This window comes from Pan paniscus, chromosome 19 (genome assembly GCF_029289425.2).
Source record: "Pan paniscus chromosome 19, NHGRI_mPanPan1-v2.0_pri, whole genome shotgun sequence".
In the NCBI taxonomy this organism is placed as follows: Eukaryota; Metazoa; Chordata; class Mammalia; order Primates; family Hominidae; genus Pan; species Pan paniscus.
Genome location: NC_073268.2, coordinates 81,256,536 through 81,273,085, shown reverse-complemented (window position 1 = coordinate 81,273,085; position 16,550 = coordinate 81,256,536). Strand labels below are relative to the sequence as shown.

The 16,550-nt window shown below is 49.1% G+C and overlaps 1 protein-coding gene across 2 annotated transcripts in view; it reads right to left on the bottom strand.

Moving 5' to 3' along the window:
* Positions 1-4,023: 4,023 nt before the first annotated feature.
* Positions 4,024-16,550, bottom strand: part of RGS9 (regulator of G protein signaling 9) — a 90,583-nt gene continuing 78,056 nt past the window's right edge. For both annotated transcript variants that reach the window (XM_003812348.4, XM_008964732.4), the window contains exons 18-19: positions 6,246-6,730; positions 4,024-4,452 (exon numbers count right to left, since the gene is read on the bottom strand). In XM_003812348.4, coding sequence (XP_003812396.1) covers positions 4,320-4,452; positions 6,246-6,730 — 618 coding nt within the window. In that variant the 3' untranslated portion in view covers positions 4,024-4,319. The remainder of the gene's footprint in view (positions 4,453-6,245; positions 6,731-16,550) is intronic.

The window sequence follows — 16,550 nt, the reverse complement described above, 5'->3', positions numbered from 1 at the left end:
GCAGCCCTGCCTCCTCTCAGACTCAATGACTTCACCCTGTTAGTGGTGTTCGTTCATTCTCACACTGCTATAAGGAACTAACTGCAGCTGGGTAATTTATTTAAAAAGAGGTTTAATTGACTCACAATTCCACATGGCTGGAGAGGCCTCAGGAAACTTACAATCATGGCAAAAGGCAGAAGAGAAGCAAGTATCTTATTCACAAGGAAGCAGGAAAGAGAGAGAGCCCGAGGAAATGCCAAACACTTATAAAACAATCAGACCTTGTGAGACTCACTCACTGTCGTGAGAACAGCATGGGGGAAACCGCCCCCATGAGCCAGTCACTTCCCACCGGGTCCCTCCCTCAACATGTGGGGATTACAATTCCAGATGAGATTTGGGTGGGGACACAGAGCCAAACCATATCAGGCTAGAAGGCCTCAAAAATCTAGGAAACCCTCTACCTAAGTGAGAGCCAGTAGGGGGATCCCAAGAGCACCATGCTGAATGGTTTATGTGTTAGTCAACTAAGAACCTCCTTGTTCTCCCACCCCACCTCTGCTTTTCCGGGGTCCCCCCTCCCACCCCCCTGCAGACATCCCAGCTGCAACAGCCCAAGCCCAAGGAGGGAAGGAACCTTACCTTTGAATGAAGTTCCAAGTTTTGCTTATTACACTAACATTGAACTGCATACAGAACTAAATGGAGACTGTCCTTGTCACTGATCATACCTGGAGGATCTGTATTATCTAAAAGTGACCAGAAAAGTTATGGGACTTCTCAGAGTTTTCATCCAGGGTTAGGAAAAGAAATAACTTGCAGCATAGATTTAAAGGAGCATCGTGGGGAAAAAACAAAACTGTTTTTTTCTTGCACCATATAAGGTTCTGAGCAGCCAACACAGTTATATCCATATCACTCTATAGGTTCCCAAGCAGCCCTGTAAAGGTCAAATTGTTACTCCCAGTTCACAGATGAGGAAATCAAGGAGCTGTTCCAAGCTGGAAAGGCGGGCGGCAGGATTCCCACAGCCCACAGCCCCACACTCCCCCAACATGGACTAGATCCAATGCCCCCAGCTTGCTCCTCAAGCAATGATAGCACCTCCATGAGGGAATCAACTTTATTCCCAGGACCTCACTTGGTGTTTGACACCTAGCCGGTGTTCAGCCTTGAGCAAGTGGAAAGCACCCAACCATGGAATACAGCATAGCTACATTTTATAGGCATTTACCAAATATTGGCCAAACAGAAACTAACTGGTCACTTCTGTCTCCTCTTGCCCCACCTCTTGCATTATGTTATGTTATGTTATGTTATGTTATGTTATGTTATGTTATGTTATGTTATGTTATGTTATGTTATGTTAGTGTAACCCATTACCCCCAAAACTGTGTAATAATTCCACTGTGGGAGAGACCAAGTGTCCACCAATATCCACTCTCCCCATCTTCCTTCCTCTAGCTAAATCTCTAGAAGTTTAACTACTCACAAACTGGCCTAACTGAAGACTACATTTCCCGGACTCCCGTGCAGCTAGCCATGGTCATGTGACCAAGGGCCAACCAATGGGATGTGAATGGAAATGACCCATGCTACTTCCTGGTTGTGAACTTAAGATGAAGCCACCTTCCCACCATTGCCTCTTTTTCAGTTATCCCCTGGGTATGGGCATGGGTGTAGGGGTGGTGAACCAGCTTCAATCACTACCTCAAGGCAGTGGTTCTCAAGCTCACCTGAACATAGACATCACCTGGGAGAGCCTCTAAAAAAAATCCCAGTGTCACAGCTCTGTGCGTGTGCCCTGGACAGCGGGATCTTTCAAGTTTCCCCAGTGGATTCTAATGTCCAGACAAGATGGAGGAGCATCATACTTGTGACCAGGGGATGGGTGGAGCAACAAGATAAAAAAATTTATTGGTTGTTGGATTTTTTTTTTTCTCTTCCCTGGCCTCCATTCACTTCCAGCCCATGACCTGGACTGCCCTACTGCCTTTAGGCAATTCTGTGTTACAGACAGAAACTCTGTCATGTTTGAACCCACTTCCTCCCTTCTGAGGTCTATTTATTACTGAACTATAGCCTGGACTTTATTTAATCCAACCAGTGGATTCTGGAGCCTTCTGTCATTGACGCTCTATCCATGTGGATCTTAGTTTCCATGTGGGCTTAGTTTCTCTTTAGGACCCTGGGGGCTTAGGAGAGGAACCCTTAAACACTGATATCCAAACCTAGGGTTGAGATTCTCCTTATTTCTTGACATTGGCTGGTAGTAAACTAAGGGTGTGGATTGCTTCGCCTTTCATCTCATTTTAGATCAGCATTGCAAATAAAGGCATCAGGTTAACAGCTCACTCACCCTTCCAAGAAAGGACCAGACTCTCTCACTTACATTCTGGGGGAAAATTTTTCTTAGCCCTTTGTGAGTGACTCTTGTGAGCCCAGTGGAATAGATTCAGTAAAATCTACAATGAGCAATGGTCTTTAAGTATTGAAGCTCTGTGTTTTCCCTACAGGGATTAGCAAATCTAGGTTTCAGCCATGCACCCACCCAACATTCATTTGTAGAAGTGTGCAGAGATGAGTCAGCAACCCCAGTATTTATGGGCTAAATAAGTTGTCAGAGGTTAAAAGCAAGTCAGGGGCTCTTATCTACTAATTGAATTCTGAGGAAGTTGAGGGCTAAAGGGGAGGGATATAATGAGTGGTTTGGCAAACCACTTGATTTTTTTCTCCTGTGAGGACTTCCTATGCAACTTTTAAGAGCTGTTTTATTCACCACGTAGCCCTTAATCGCAACCCGCTGTCCAATCTAATTATGATCCCAGCAGTGCCGTTTGGGGCAATACTTCAGAGCATGGGCAGAAACCAGGGACGAGTACATACACTGTAATCTCTAGTGCAGGGTTTCTCAACAGTGGCACCACTGGTGTTTTGAACTGATAATCTTTTGTTGTGGGAGCTTCTGTGCATTGTAGGATACTTAGCAGCATCCCTGGCCTTTACCTACTAGACACCAGTAGCAACCCTCACCCACTGCCGCAGTCTTGACAACCAAAAATGTCTCCAAACACTGACCAGTGTTCCCTAGAGGGCAACATTGACCTGGTTGAGAAACACTGTCCCAGATGAATTCCATGAGACAAGGAGTCCTACTCACAGCAACATCCCCAGCGCCTGTCATAGTGTCTGGCACATAGTAGGGACTCAATAAACACATGTTGAGTGAGTAACTAGGAGAGGAGGTGGGAGGAGCACACCAAAGCCCAAACCTCTAGAATTTCCCACTGGCCTAGTGCAGCAGAAGTGAAAAGGAGCACTCAGATCTCCAACTGCAGGGAGCACGCGGGCTGATGGCCAAGCTGCTGCAGCTCAGGATCCACCAGCATATCCATGCCAAGGTCAGGCTTTCCACGGGACCTCCCAGCACATGACCATGCACCGTAGGGGTATGAATGCAGGGCCGTTCCCAGAGATGCAGGCCCTCTCCAGCAATGACTTGGGCTCAAGGACACCCCAGCAGCCTGGTCAAAACTTTCTTGGACTGCATAAAGGACACCCCAGCAGCCTGGTCAAAACTTTCTTGGACTGCACTGCCATCTAAGACTCTCCCTGCCCAGAGGTCAGACTTGCAGCACAGTCTGGACTGCCCCCCGCCCCGAACCCCCTCAACACTCAACTTCAACTTTCTCCAGCTCTGGCCCTTCCTTTATCTACCACAGGTGTTTTCCCCAACAAATCTCTTGTCCATCGAATCTCACCTTGGTGTCTGCTTCTTGGAGGACCTGAGGCAACACACCTGGCATTTTAGGAGTGTGCCTGCTCCCAGCCCTCTCTCCATTCCTGTGAGATGCCATGCCCTGGGGCATCCCCTGGGGAGCTCTGCTGATGAGAAAAGCATTGTGCACAAACCAATTTAGACAAGGAGAGAGCTCTTGGAAGCGACTCAATGTCCCTTTGTCCAGAAGATTGAAGAAGACGTGAGTTTAACTCATAAATAATAGCTCACAAATTACTAACAAAACCAGACACACACTAACATTCCAAGAAACTTGAAGTTAACCTTTTATTGGTTTTAAGGCAGCAGGGAAAGTCTTCTGGTCCACATGCGTTTCTTCTGCCCAGGGGAGGGAGGGTCAGGAAGAGGAGAAGGAGTTGGTCCCTGGTAACCAGCCAGAGCATTCTTTGCCACAATCTATCCCATCTTGTTTCCCCAACCCTCAAATGTCACCCAAATGCACTTTGGTTCTCGAGCAAGTGTGTCCTGTGGCCCATACCATGGCATCTGTCAGAGCATCTTCCTGGTCCAGAGCCCCCAGCTCAGCCTGCCTCTTTCCTCACAGGCTCTCCCAGGGACAGATAACCTCCTTTTCTGTGGCCCGGTCACCCGACTCTCCTGTTCCAGCGTCCTCCGAGTCCATCAAGCAGGTCCCGCTCCCCGTGGGCACATCCATTTTGATCTGGAAAAAGCTTCAGGTGCAAGAGGAAAGCCAGTAATGTAGGGGCAGGGGCAGGAGGGACTGCACCTCCCCAAATTATCCTGACATCCTTGAAGATGAACATACCAGGTGCATTTGCCAAAGACTGTGGTGGGGGCAGGTATAGCTCAGGGGTAGAGCATTTGACTACAAAGTTTGTGTGTGCAGTGATTGGCTTGGTGGAATCTTTTTATTGGGGATTCATATTTTCATTTTGAATGAAAAATAATTCTGAAGGTGCTTTGTTTTCATTTTTGAGGTGCTTGGATCCCTATGGTTTTGATGGATTCAGGAGGTCCCTGTAGGACATACCAGGACTTAATCATCAATCCCTTTAAACTGACTTCATGGGTGCTGGGCACTGTGGCTCATGCCTGTAATCTTAGCACTTTGAGAGGCTGAGACAGGCGGATTGCCTGAGGTCAGGAGTTCGAGACCAGCCTGGCCAAAATGGCGAAACCCCGTCTCTACTAAAAATACAAAAAAATTAGCCGGGCGTGGTGGCATGTGCCTGTGATTCCAGCTACCTGGGAGGCTGAGGCAGGAGAATTGCTGGAACCTGGGAGACGGACACTGCAGTGAGCCGAGATTACACCACTGCACTCCAGCTTGGACTACAGAGCAAAACTCCATCTCAAAAAAAAAAAACAAAACACCCAGACAAACAAAAAACTGCCTTCTGAGGAAGTAGTGGCCCTTGAGAAGAGAGCCTTTAAAAGTCCCAAGCCCATGTATGAGGCATAGCAGCAGCCCCAAAGCTGGAATATTCCCTCTGCAGGGCCTGTTGGGAAAAATCGATAGACACACTCACACAGGATTCTGACCCTTCTCCTAAGGCAACTGGAGTCACCTGCTCCTCCCTCTCCCTCTGAGCGACACAGGCAGGAGGGATAACAACCTCTGCCTGGCTGTCCCCGGGTATCCATGGCAACCTAAGACTTCTGCATGGTGCTTTCTTCTCCAAGCCCAGACAGGGCCAAACACATGTTGATTGGTGCAGGGGTGCCCCTGACTGTCTCCCCCAAAACTCAGTAAGAGTAGGAGCTGATTCTCTGTGTTGCATCACTTGCAAGTTTTCTTTCTGCTCTGATCCAGGCATTATGGAGCACTCCTCAGAGCCTTAGTTCTGCCCCCTCTGGCCTGTCTCAGGGAACTTGGGGTTCTCAGAGATCAGGCTTGCAGGATCACCCAAAATGAAGTTTAGAGGGGCCACCCCTCAGGCAAAGGCTACGCACTTTCATTTTCACAGAAATGACTGCCAGAACAAGGCTCCCTGAAAGTCCCTCTAAGAGACTGTGCCAATGGATGCAGAGGAGGGTGGGAAGGTTTCCTTAGGGTGAGGGGAAGGGAGGCAAGGGCACTTATGGTGAGGGAGGGGCTGGAGCACCCAGAAGCATGCCCAGGGCATCCCAACACCTGCAGCTCCCACTGCTGCCACCAATCTTTCCTGCTCTTTACAGATGCAATGGATTTCTTAGACTAATAACGGTCTTGGGATGGGACAATGTGAGTGGAAGAACATATAAGGGGAAAAAAGATTTGGAAAAATGGAAAAGATTTGGAAGATGAAAAAGAAGGACATCTGTTCCATCTCCCTCAGGAAGACAGCAGAGGACAAAACTGAGTTTCTGAATATCTTCCAGTGGCCAAGGGATCTGAGTGGGCTGCCTGGGGTATCTGTTCTCCCCCATCCCAGTCCCCAGCCCAAAGCATGCACATTCACATGCAGAGGCCTGCACACCCACAGCCACCCATGCATACGGCACGTCCCCTTCGGGTTCTTACTTTGCTACTCTCTTGGATTTCAGTCGTGGCAGCTGCTGGCCCACATCCCCCAGGGGCTGCACCCTCCCGTGGGACACAGCAGGGCACTTGGGTGAGAGCCTGGCAAAGACAGGTGAGGCCAGACAGCCTCGTCTCAGAAACCTGCTGAAGGACAGAGCCATGCGGGCCTTAGGAGGGGCCCTGGGCCGGCTGCGAGGCCAGGAGGTGTCGAGGGAGGCCTCGCTGCTCTCGGTGACAGAGGGCCCACGGGGGGCCATGGACCCGCTGCACTCCCCTTTCTGCTCCAAGCCCGACGAGCTCTCCAAGGCCACTCTGATGGGTGAGGGGCAGATGGTGGTGCTGGGTCGCCGGATGAAGCGGCTGGGTGAGGCGAAAGGCTTCCTGGGGGAGCGGCAGGAGGAGGAGAAGGGGCTAGAAGGAGACGGGGGCACGCAGGTCCCGGTGTACACGGTCAGATGGGGGCTGGGAGCCATGTGCTGGCCCGGCTGTAGAGAAGGAAAGGAGAGAGCTCAGTGGTGAGTTGCATGGCCCCAGCCAGCAGGGCCCCTGGGCTGTCCTCTGCTAACTTAGTCCCCTTCCAGCGACAAGAGTGCGGGCCTGATATGGCTGCCTCCTAGGGAGCTGGGAACGGTGTCCAAAGCTACCTATGACAATGGCACAGCCACACAGAGGCCTCCTGTCCAGGGACCTGCCTGTCGCCCAGCCCTGGTCACAGTCTCAGGGCTAAGCAGTTGTATCCCGGGACATGAACTGACCTTCTTCCAGGCCAAGGATGCTGGAGTATGGCCAGGCTGCATTCCCGATCACCCCTCAACTCCAGTCCCCAAATGAGCAATGCATAGTACCTGCCACAGCCCATGCCCTGCCTTCTCCATCCTTGGGCCCCAACCTCAGGTCTGGAGGCATTTAAAACACTTTTAGCCGATAAGTGGAGGTGACAGAAGAAGTCCCAGCTCATGCCTTCCTGACTGCTCCAGGCCTGAGGCCCCTCCTTGCGCTGAGCCCTGCCCAGTATCCACAGTGACCACCCTTTTGGGGTGGTCTAGGCCCAGCACCTTCCCAGATCTCCCCTCAGGCAGAGCCAGGGTGGTCAGGAAGAAAGGTTGAATGTGGAACCAGGCCAGGCTGGGGAGAAGGAAACAGGAATACATGGCGAGAAGGTGTTCAGTGGAGAAAGGGGAAGTATCTCAACCTTCCTGGGCCACCATGGCCCCAGCCCCCAGAGCATAGGCCAGGAGGGGTAAATCTGGCATTTACAGCCCAAAGTTGCCTGAAAGCAGACAAAAGGAAATTAAAATCGGAATTTTCAGTGAGCCTGTCTGCTATTACCACTTTTCCCATGGCGGAACACACTGGCCCATGGGCCTGGGTTTGCTGGTTTCCCTCCTAAAGGCCTGCTGTGGCCCAAGCCACATCAAAGCCTGGCATGAAGCCCAGCATGGTGGCTCACCCCTGTAATCCCAGCACTTTGGGAAGCTGAGGCAGGTGGATAACCTGAGGTCAGGAGTTCGAGACCAGCCTGGCCAACATGAAGAAACCCCATCTCTACTAAAAATACAAAAAAAAAAAAAAAATAGCTGGATGTGGTGGTGGGTGCCTGTAATCCCAGCTACTCAGGAGGCTGAGGCAGGAGGATCACTTGAAGCCGGGAGGCATAGATTGCAGTGAGCCGAGATCACATCACTGCACTCCAGCCTGGGTGACAGAGCAAAACTCCATCTTATAAAAAAAAAAAAAAAAAAGCCTGGCATGAACAAGCTGGGGATGCTCTGGTCCTCAAGAAGGAGGTGAGGGGCTCCAGGACAGTCAGAGCACAAAAGGCCTAACACACAGCACAGCCACATAGTTGCCCTGCTCAGTGAGAGCTGGCTGACCCCGGGATCTGGGCACTGCCCCAGGGCTGAAGGAGGTAGCCCTGTTCCCTGAGCAGGTGGCTCCTGCAGAGGGTGGCCTGGCTTTCAGATCACCTGCATGGGCAGGTCCCAGCCTGAACAGGGAAGGGCAGGCGCACCCAAGAACAGCTCTGGTGGGGGAAGAAAGGCCAGGGGCCACTGAGGGCAGGGCCAGGAGGGCATGGAGGGCTTGTCTCATTCCCTCCCACCAGCTCCCTGAAGTTCAAACGAGATTCTGTTCCCAAACAGCAGCTCAGAGCCCATCATTCCCCCTCACTGCCCAGAATCCCACAGGGTGGCAGAGCAAAAGCCAGGCCCACGCCCAGGGCCATGGGGTTATTATAGTAATAACAATCACATCATTAATTCACAGTGAGAACACAGCAAATGTGAGGACCTGGGCTGAGCACTTTACTCAATAATCATGAATTATTGCATTTGCAATAACTATTATAATTGCAATTATTACTGTAATTGCAAATCCACTATTGTGGATTATTGCATGCTCCACAGAGCCACCCAGTGAGGCAACTGTTATTATCCCCATTTTACAGATGAGGACACTAAGAGAAGTCCAGCCATTCCTCCAGGGACACCCTGCCGGGAACAGTGGGCTCAGACTTTGAAACCCAACTGGCTGACTCGGAGTCGGCGCAGTCATCGCTCGCGGGATGCCTCGGTGTGGTCTACAGATCGGCCACATCAGAATCACTCAGGGTGCTTGGTACAAAGGCAGAACCTGGCCCCACCACAGCCCCACTGAAGGAGAATATCAGGGGGGTACGACTGAAGGAAAGCATTTCTAGCTGACATCTGAGATTATTCTGCCCTGTAAGCTTAAGGGACTCCGCACTAAGCTTCTAAGCCCTTACCTTCTATAGGGAGTTGCAACTCTACTTAGGACACATTCTGCAAAGAATATACAGCAGGGAAAGCTGGGCCTTGATTAGGGGCTTGGGAGACAACTGTTAGGTGAAGAAGGGTGGCTCTTAGATGTGTCAAGTATCTACTACATGGTAGGTATTTTGCTTATCTATAACCACCCCATTTTAGAGAACAGAACATTGAGGCCCACAGGGGCTCATTACCCTTTACCAGCTCTCATAACTAGTCACTGACTGTGGCACGTAGAATCACAGTGACTGTGGCATGTAGGATTCCCACCCCTGTCCTTGAGTGTACACGTGAACCATAAATGTGATGGGGTAGTCACTCCCAGTCAGGCTATGTGATGAGGCATAGCTGACTTTTAAAAAGGGGGAGTGTCCGGGTGAGCGCCAGCTGGTCACAGGAGCCCTTTCCATCTGAGTCTAGAGGCCAGAGGCAGAAGGCAGAGAGATCGGAAGCTTGGCAAGGATTCAACTGGGGAGAAGGTCTCCATGGCTGGCTTTGAAGATGGAGGGGGCACATCTCAAGGAATGCAGGTGGCCCCCAGCTGCTGAGAGCAGCTCCCAGCTGATGGCCAGCAAGAAGACAGTGACCTGAGTCTTAAACGAGGAACTGAATCCTGCCAGCAACCCAAATGAGCTAGGAAGCAGATTCTTCTTAGAAGCATCCAGATGAGAACCCTGTCAGCCTGGCTGACACCTTGAATGTGAGACCCTGAGCTGAGAACCCAGCTGCGCTGTCTAAGATTTGTGTCCTCCACAAAATGTATATGTTGGAGGCCTTCCCCTTGCAGGTGATAGTATTAGGAAGCGGGGTCTTTGGGAGGTGATTAGTCATGAGGGCAGAGCCCTTGTGAAAAGGATCAGTATCCTTATGAAATAGACCCCAGGGCACTAGGTTGGCCCTTCCACCGTGGGAAGACACAGTGAAGAGACTCCATCTATGAACCACAAAGTGGGACTCCACCAGACCCCGAATCTGTTGGGGCCTCCATCGTGGACATCCCAGCCTTCAGAATCGCAGGAAGTGTTTGTTGTTGATAAGTTCCCTAGTTTATGGAATTCCCTTACAGCCCCTTGAACAAGACATCAGCCAAATGTCTCCTGGAAAACTGAGCTCATACCTGGCTGGTGCTTGTGGTCATTGTTATGCAGCAATAGAAAACCGAAGCAGTGACTAAATGAGAACCTGAGGCCAGGTCTGTGTGACCCAAAGGGCCTTGCTTTCCTTACTGATTCACATTGCCATCCAAAAATACCAAAACTAGGAACTCGGCTTTGTCAAGAGAGATACAGAATTAACTTCCATTCCACTTCCTCAGAATTTGTGATAAACTTCTATCATCCCACTATACAGATAAGACAACTGAGGCTCATGGATATGATGCAACTTGACAAAACTCATAGTTTGTGACCAGATCAGCCTCTCTATATGCCCTCCCCCAACTCTATGCCCTCCCCCAACTCTGTGCCCTCCTCCCACCCTCCTACCTCTCTCGGTCCATCTCTGGCTCCCCTCCTCCCACCCTCCTACCTCTCTCGGTCCATCTCTGGCTCCACTCCTCCCCTAGCATCTTCTCTTTTCTGGGATGGATGACAGACAGGTGAGGAAGATGGCCACTTACCTGGCCTGAGATGGTCCTTTCTTCTGGGCAAATGACCATTAGCTTTACTGGTCCTGGACAATCTAAGCAGATGCCTTTTCCACCCGCTCCCACAATTCCCCACCTTGGTCCCTCCCATGGAGCCTGGGGCTCTGCTTGGAGACCCAGCCCCTCCAGCCCATGCTCCACCTACCATTGGTGTGAAGCAGCAAAGCAGTGGCATGCATGACACATGGCAAAGAAATGTGACACCACAGAGACAGTGAAGGAGAGCTTAGCATTCTTTTGTTTCATGCTGCTCTTTTATTGTACAAGGGAACCAAGAGAAGGGAGTAAAGGAGTATGAAATGAAACAGGTACATTTACATGAGAACACAATCACAGGCATTTTAATGAATGGCAAAGCAGGTAATGCATAGAGATGAAATTCATTTTCTGTCCTCGGAATGTGGTTGAGAATTTGAAGGAGACCTTGGGGGCACCTGAACTCCCACTTCCTGGGAGCAGGAAGGTGAGCAGAGGGCCACATTTAGGTGCAGCATGCAGTGTGCAAAGTCCCCTCTTCCAGTGCCTTCCCACTCTCCCCTTCCCCACCGCCCCCAAGCAAATGTGCAAAGTTAGCCCCATGGGGAAAACTCTGCCATGGGTGAACACATGGCATGACCCCATACTGGTCATCCCATTTGACACAGTCTAGCACAAGACCTTCTCAGTTAGCAACGACCCTTACTTCAGCCATGAAACTCCAGACTACAGGATTGACCAGTCACTACACTGTTGCTGGTCAGTCCTCTACTAGAAGCTGCAGACAGAGGACATGACATCAACTTCTCCCCCTCCTCCCCTCAAATATATCCTAACGTTCTCTGGAGAGCTGGAGGACCGCACTGCAAAATTCTCAAAGAACAGAGAAGATAGATGGTTTGAGATGACAATGTTTTAAATATCTCTCAGGAAATGCCTTAAATAAAGAATAATGATTTACTATATTGGACAACACCAACAGCTAGAAGAAAGCACAAGCTTACTCTAAGACTGAAGCTACTAGGTGATGATGATGATGATGGTGTATTAATGGTGATGGTGATGGTGAGGATGGTGGTGATGATAATAATAATGATATGGTGATGATGGTGATGATGGTAGTGGTGGTGATGTTGATGGTGATGATGATAGTGATAATGATGATGATTGTGTATTAATGGTGATGGTGATGGTGAGGATGGCGGTGATGATAATAATGATATGGTGGTGATGGTGATGACAGTAGTGGTGGTGGTGTTGATGGTGATGATGATAGTGATGATGATGATGATAGTGATGATGGTATGATGGTGATAGTGATGGTGATGGTGGTAATGGTAGTGATGTTGATGGTGGTAATGGTGGTGATGGTGATAATGGTGATAGTGATGGCAATGAAGGTGGTGACAATGATGATGGTGGTGATGATGATGATAGCAGCTAGTGTTCGTTGAGGGCTTATAATAGGCCAAGAATTGTCTTAGGTCTTTACTCATATTTTGTCCCTGGCCCTTATATTTTTACTTAATATTCACAATGAAAGCAGCCTTTTCTCTACCTACAGAATAACTTATATCCTAGCACAAGCTATACACCCCATGGATAGAGGGGTTTGTTAAGTTTTTTAAAATATAACATTAAGGAATTCAAAGGTGTCTAAGGACATGGCATAATAGAGATTTTCATAATGATTTAAATATATCGTTAATATTGTCCAAATAAATGTTTATTTTTTATGCTATTTGGGATTTCAATGGGCCCTGTGGGACACATAGTTTAAACATTAGCAGGAGAAGCTGCCACCTGCTGGAACAATAGCAGCAGCCACAGATGCTCTTGCAAGCCCTCAGAACCTGCAGTCCCTTCACTACCAAACATGAGAATTTCCTGGTGGACTCCAGGGTTGGAAAGCAGAGCACTGGCATACACTGATGTTGGGGAGAGGGAGGTGTAAGGTGGAAAAGAGCTGATACCTGGAGTTGAGATCATGGTGAAGCCACACAAATGCACACAGCCCTGAGTCCCTAGGAGCTGCATAGAGCTTTCCAGGATGGATGGTCCCGGTTGGCCACTGGTCCTGATCACCAACGAACTGCCCTGCCTGGCCCTGCCCACCCCTCTGCTTTAGCCTCTGCTGATCTCCCCAAGTCTCCACTGCCTTCATCAGGCTAGCAGTCCTTGCCAACCCTTCCCAAAACATTATGTGGCTTCCCTATAATATCACACCATTTGGTTTAATTGTCTCTCCTGTTGAACAGCAAATGCCGCAAGGGTGTCTCTCTTGCTCACTGGTGATCCCAAGCACTTAGCAGGATGCTGGGCATGTAACAGGTGCTGAATATCTCTGTTGAATGTTGAGTGGTCATAACAGATAGAGGAAAACTGTTATCAGAGCCTGACCCATCTATTCACAGAAGCTGGAACTCTGGATCCCAGCCTTGGCAGATTACAAGAAGCAAGAGAGTGAGCAAGAAAGAGAGAGTGAGAGAAGAGGGCAGAAAGAAAGGGGGAGGAAAGAGAGAGAGAGCTATTTCTGAGCATCCACCCTAAGCCAGACACTCTCTACTATCAATAACATTCTAAGAGAAATGATAACTTCAGACAGGTTGAAGGTCAAAGCCACCCAGCTAAAATATCAAAACTATGTCTGCCTAACCCCAAAGTCCACATTCCTTCCCCTACCATTCAAGCCTGGCTTCAGAAAAAAAGCTGTTCTCATACCATCTAGCTTCAAGGATTAAAATTCCTGGAACCACAAGACAGAGATGTGTTCATTTAGCGATGTTTAAGGATCAACCCTTTACAAGTGCTGTTCTGACTGGAAGCTGATAGCAAGCGGGTTTCTTAAAGTTCTGCATCGAAAGTAGTCAATGACTGCTGGAAGACAACACCTCCCTCTTTCCTGTGGCCATCCCACAGCATTTCCCATTGACAAAGTTGCTCGGAATTCCAAAGTTTTCCTGAATGGCTGCTTGCCTGACCAAGGACTATCATGGAATGTACATCTCTCTCTATGCCACCTTTGAACGTACAGAAAGTTCCATATAAGGAGAGGAGACACTTCTTCCCTCTCATAGCTTGACAACCTTCTACTCAACTGTTTGGTTCAGCATCCATCATCACTGCCTCACAGTGATTGTCAAGCACTTGTTTGGTTCAACACTTCAGGGACTTCTCCTGCAGTCACATGGCCTTGCTTCTGTAGCCACACTGCCCTCCTCCTGCAATGCTCTCAGCAAATGCCTCAAATATTCCCTAATCATTAAAATTGATCTTACCTTAACTTAGCCTTCAGCTTCCTTCCCTTCCACTTCCAAATCTCTCTGAGTTGCAACATCAGAGAGTAAACTATTCCTCTCCAAAACCAATCTTGGCTTTGGTCTGATCCCCTCCAATTTTTTCCAGGCTTTCTCTTATCAATTATTCTTTATTTTATCTCCCCACCTCCCCAGGATCATCCCCTCATTTGGCAAACACCCCCACCTCACGCTGTCCTTTGGAAATGCCTCCTCTCAACCCTCCATTATCTAAGTTACCACTATATCTCTCGCCTTCCTCCCAAACTACTTGAAATGGTAATCTACACACACAGCTCACTCTCCTTACTTCCAACATCTTCTCCTTTATTCCCATAAAAGTGACTTCTTCCTTCACTATTCTGCTGAAATCACCTACTCAAAATCCCCAGTGATTTCCTTACTGCTAAATCCAGTGGCCTCTGCCAGTCCTTGACATGCTCAACTTCTTGATTCGGCAGGGCAGGATGGGCTATGCTACAGCAACTCCAAACTCTCCGTGACTTCTTATAATAAAGGTCTGGTTTTTTGTTCACATAAAGTCCTGTGTGGGCCAGGAGGGACTCCCAGGTCCACAGCAGGGGATGAGATGGAGGTGGAGCCCCAGGCTCTGATCCACCTCAGCAGAGCCCATGTCTATTGGCCACAACTAGACATGTGGCCCCAGCTAATTGCAGGGTGGCTAGGAAGTGGAAGGGTGCCCAGGGACTATCCAGTAGGCACTGTCTCTGCTCAACGCTGCTGGCCACCCACCCGTATCCCCCACCCATCTTCTCAGGGAGGCGTCCTAACAGCTCTGCCACTCCGTTCTTAACTCTTCTCTCTCCTCTTACACCTTTAAAATGTGGCCTCGTCCAAGCTTCCCTCTTAGCCTTCTTTTCTCTGTCCATCAACTCTCTGGCCCTCAAGTTCCATCCACTGTCACATCTTCAACAGTCAATTCTGGATCAATGAACCCATCTAAAATTACTCCCCTTCCTTAATTCAGAGTTACTCGAACCTACTTTCCTTTCCTTCAGAGCACTTATTTATTATCTACTGCCTGTCCCCGCACCCCCAGCTAAAATGCAAACTCGATGAAATAAGACTTAATGATCTTATTCACTTCTGCATCCGTTATGCCTAGAACAGGAATGGATTAGAAATCTCCCTCTCCAGAAGCACATTTTCAACTTCGTGTTGGGACTTAGGAGTAGGGGGAGGATCCAGGTAAAAAAGGACTTGAATGCTTGACTTCATGACACTGTAAAATTGTTGCCCAGGCTGAAGTGCAGTGGCGCGATCTCAGCTCGCTGCAACTTCTGCCTCCCGGGTTCAAGCGATTCTCCTGTCTCAGCCGCCTGAGTAGCTGGGACTACAGGCGCCTGCCACCACGCCCGGCTAATTTTTGTATTTTTAGTAGAGACAGGGTTTCACTGGGTTAGCCAGGATGCCTCAATTTCCTGACCTCATGACCAGCCCACCTCTGCCTCCCAAAGTGCTGGGATTACAGGCGTGAGCCACTGCACCCAACCAGACACAGTAAAATTCTAAAACCAATCTGTCTCTCTGTTTGCTTGGTAGTTGTCAGGAATTTCAGAGCAAAATTTAATGCTTAAAAAAAAATGTAACATTCAGTTTTGATAACCCAGTCATCCACGGTTCCCTGTGTACAAACTACTGTCTAAAATTAGTTTTCAATCTATCATTTTAGACATTCCATCATATGGTATTATAGTATTATGAGCTGCCTCAAATCCCTTCTGGAAGAAGGGGGAACTATAATTATTAACCACAGCTCTCTGCCTTCCACTTGGAAAATTATACTCAATCTTTGAGGTCCAGTTTCCCCGATGCCTCCAGATAGGATCCATCACTTCCTCCTTGACATTCTCCTTCTGTTCTGCTTGCTCTGCTATGAGTCCTGATACCCTCTGTGTCAGTGAGTTGTACAGTGTGTCTGTCTCTTTCCTAGTCTGGAACTCCTTGAGGAGCTTTGCAGGCTCCCAGTGTCTGGTACATAAGAGCTCCAAGGCCAGGCACAGTGGCTCACACCTGTAATCCCAGCACTTTGGGAGGCCGAGGCTAGCGGATCACTTGAGGTCAGGTGTTCGAGACCAGCCTGGCCAACATGGTGAAACCCTGTCTCTACTGAAAATACAAAAATTAGCCAGGCGTGGTGGTGGGTGCCTGTAATCCCAGCTACTGGGGAGGCTGAGGCAGGGGAATGGCTTGAACTTGGGAGGCTGAGGCAGGGGAATGGCTTGAACTTGGAAGGCTGAGGTTGTATTGAGCCAGGATGGTGCTACTGCACTCCAGCCTGAGACTCTGTCTCAAAAAAAAAAAAAAGAAAAGAAAGAAAGAAAGAAACTCCATAAATGTTGATTACATGAATGGTGTATACATTTTCGTCTGGGACTCCAAACCTCCCTGGTGCCTCCCCAACTGCTAACACAAAATCCAGTCCTCTTTCATAACATCACCCTTATCTTAGGAGGATCAAAATCTCTGGGTCTTCTTTAATTTCTTCCCCCACATCACCCCATTTCAATCGGGTCCTATCCACCTGCCTCCAGCATCTCTCCTCTTTCCTCTGAACCCACCACCACCCTCCTAATCCACA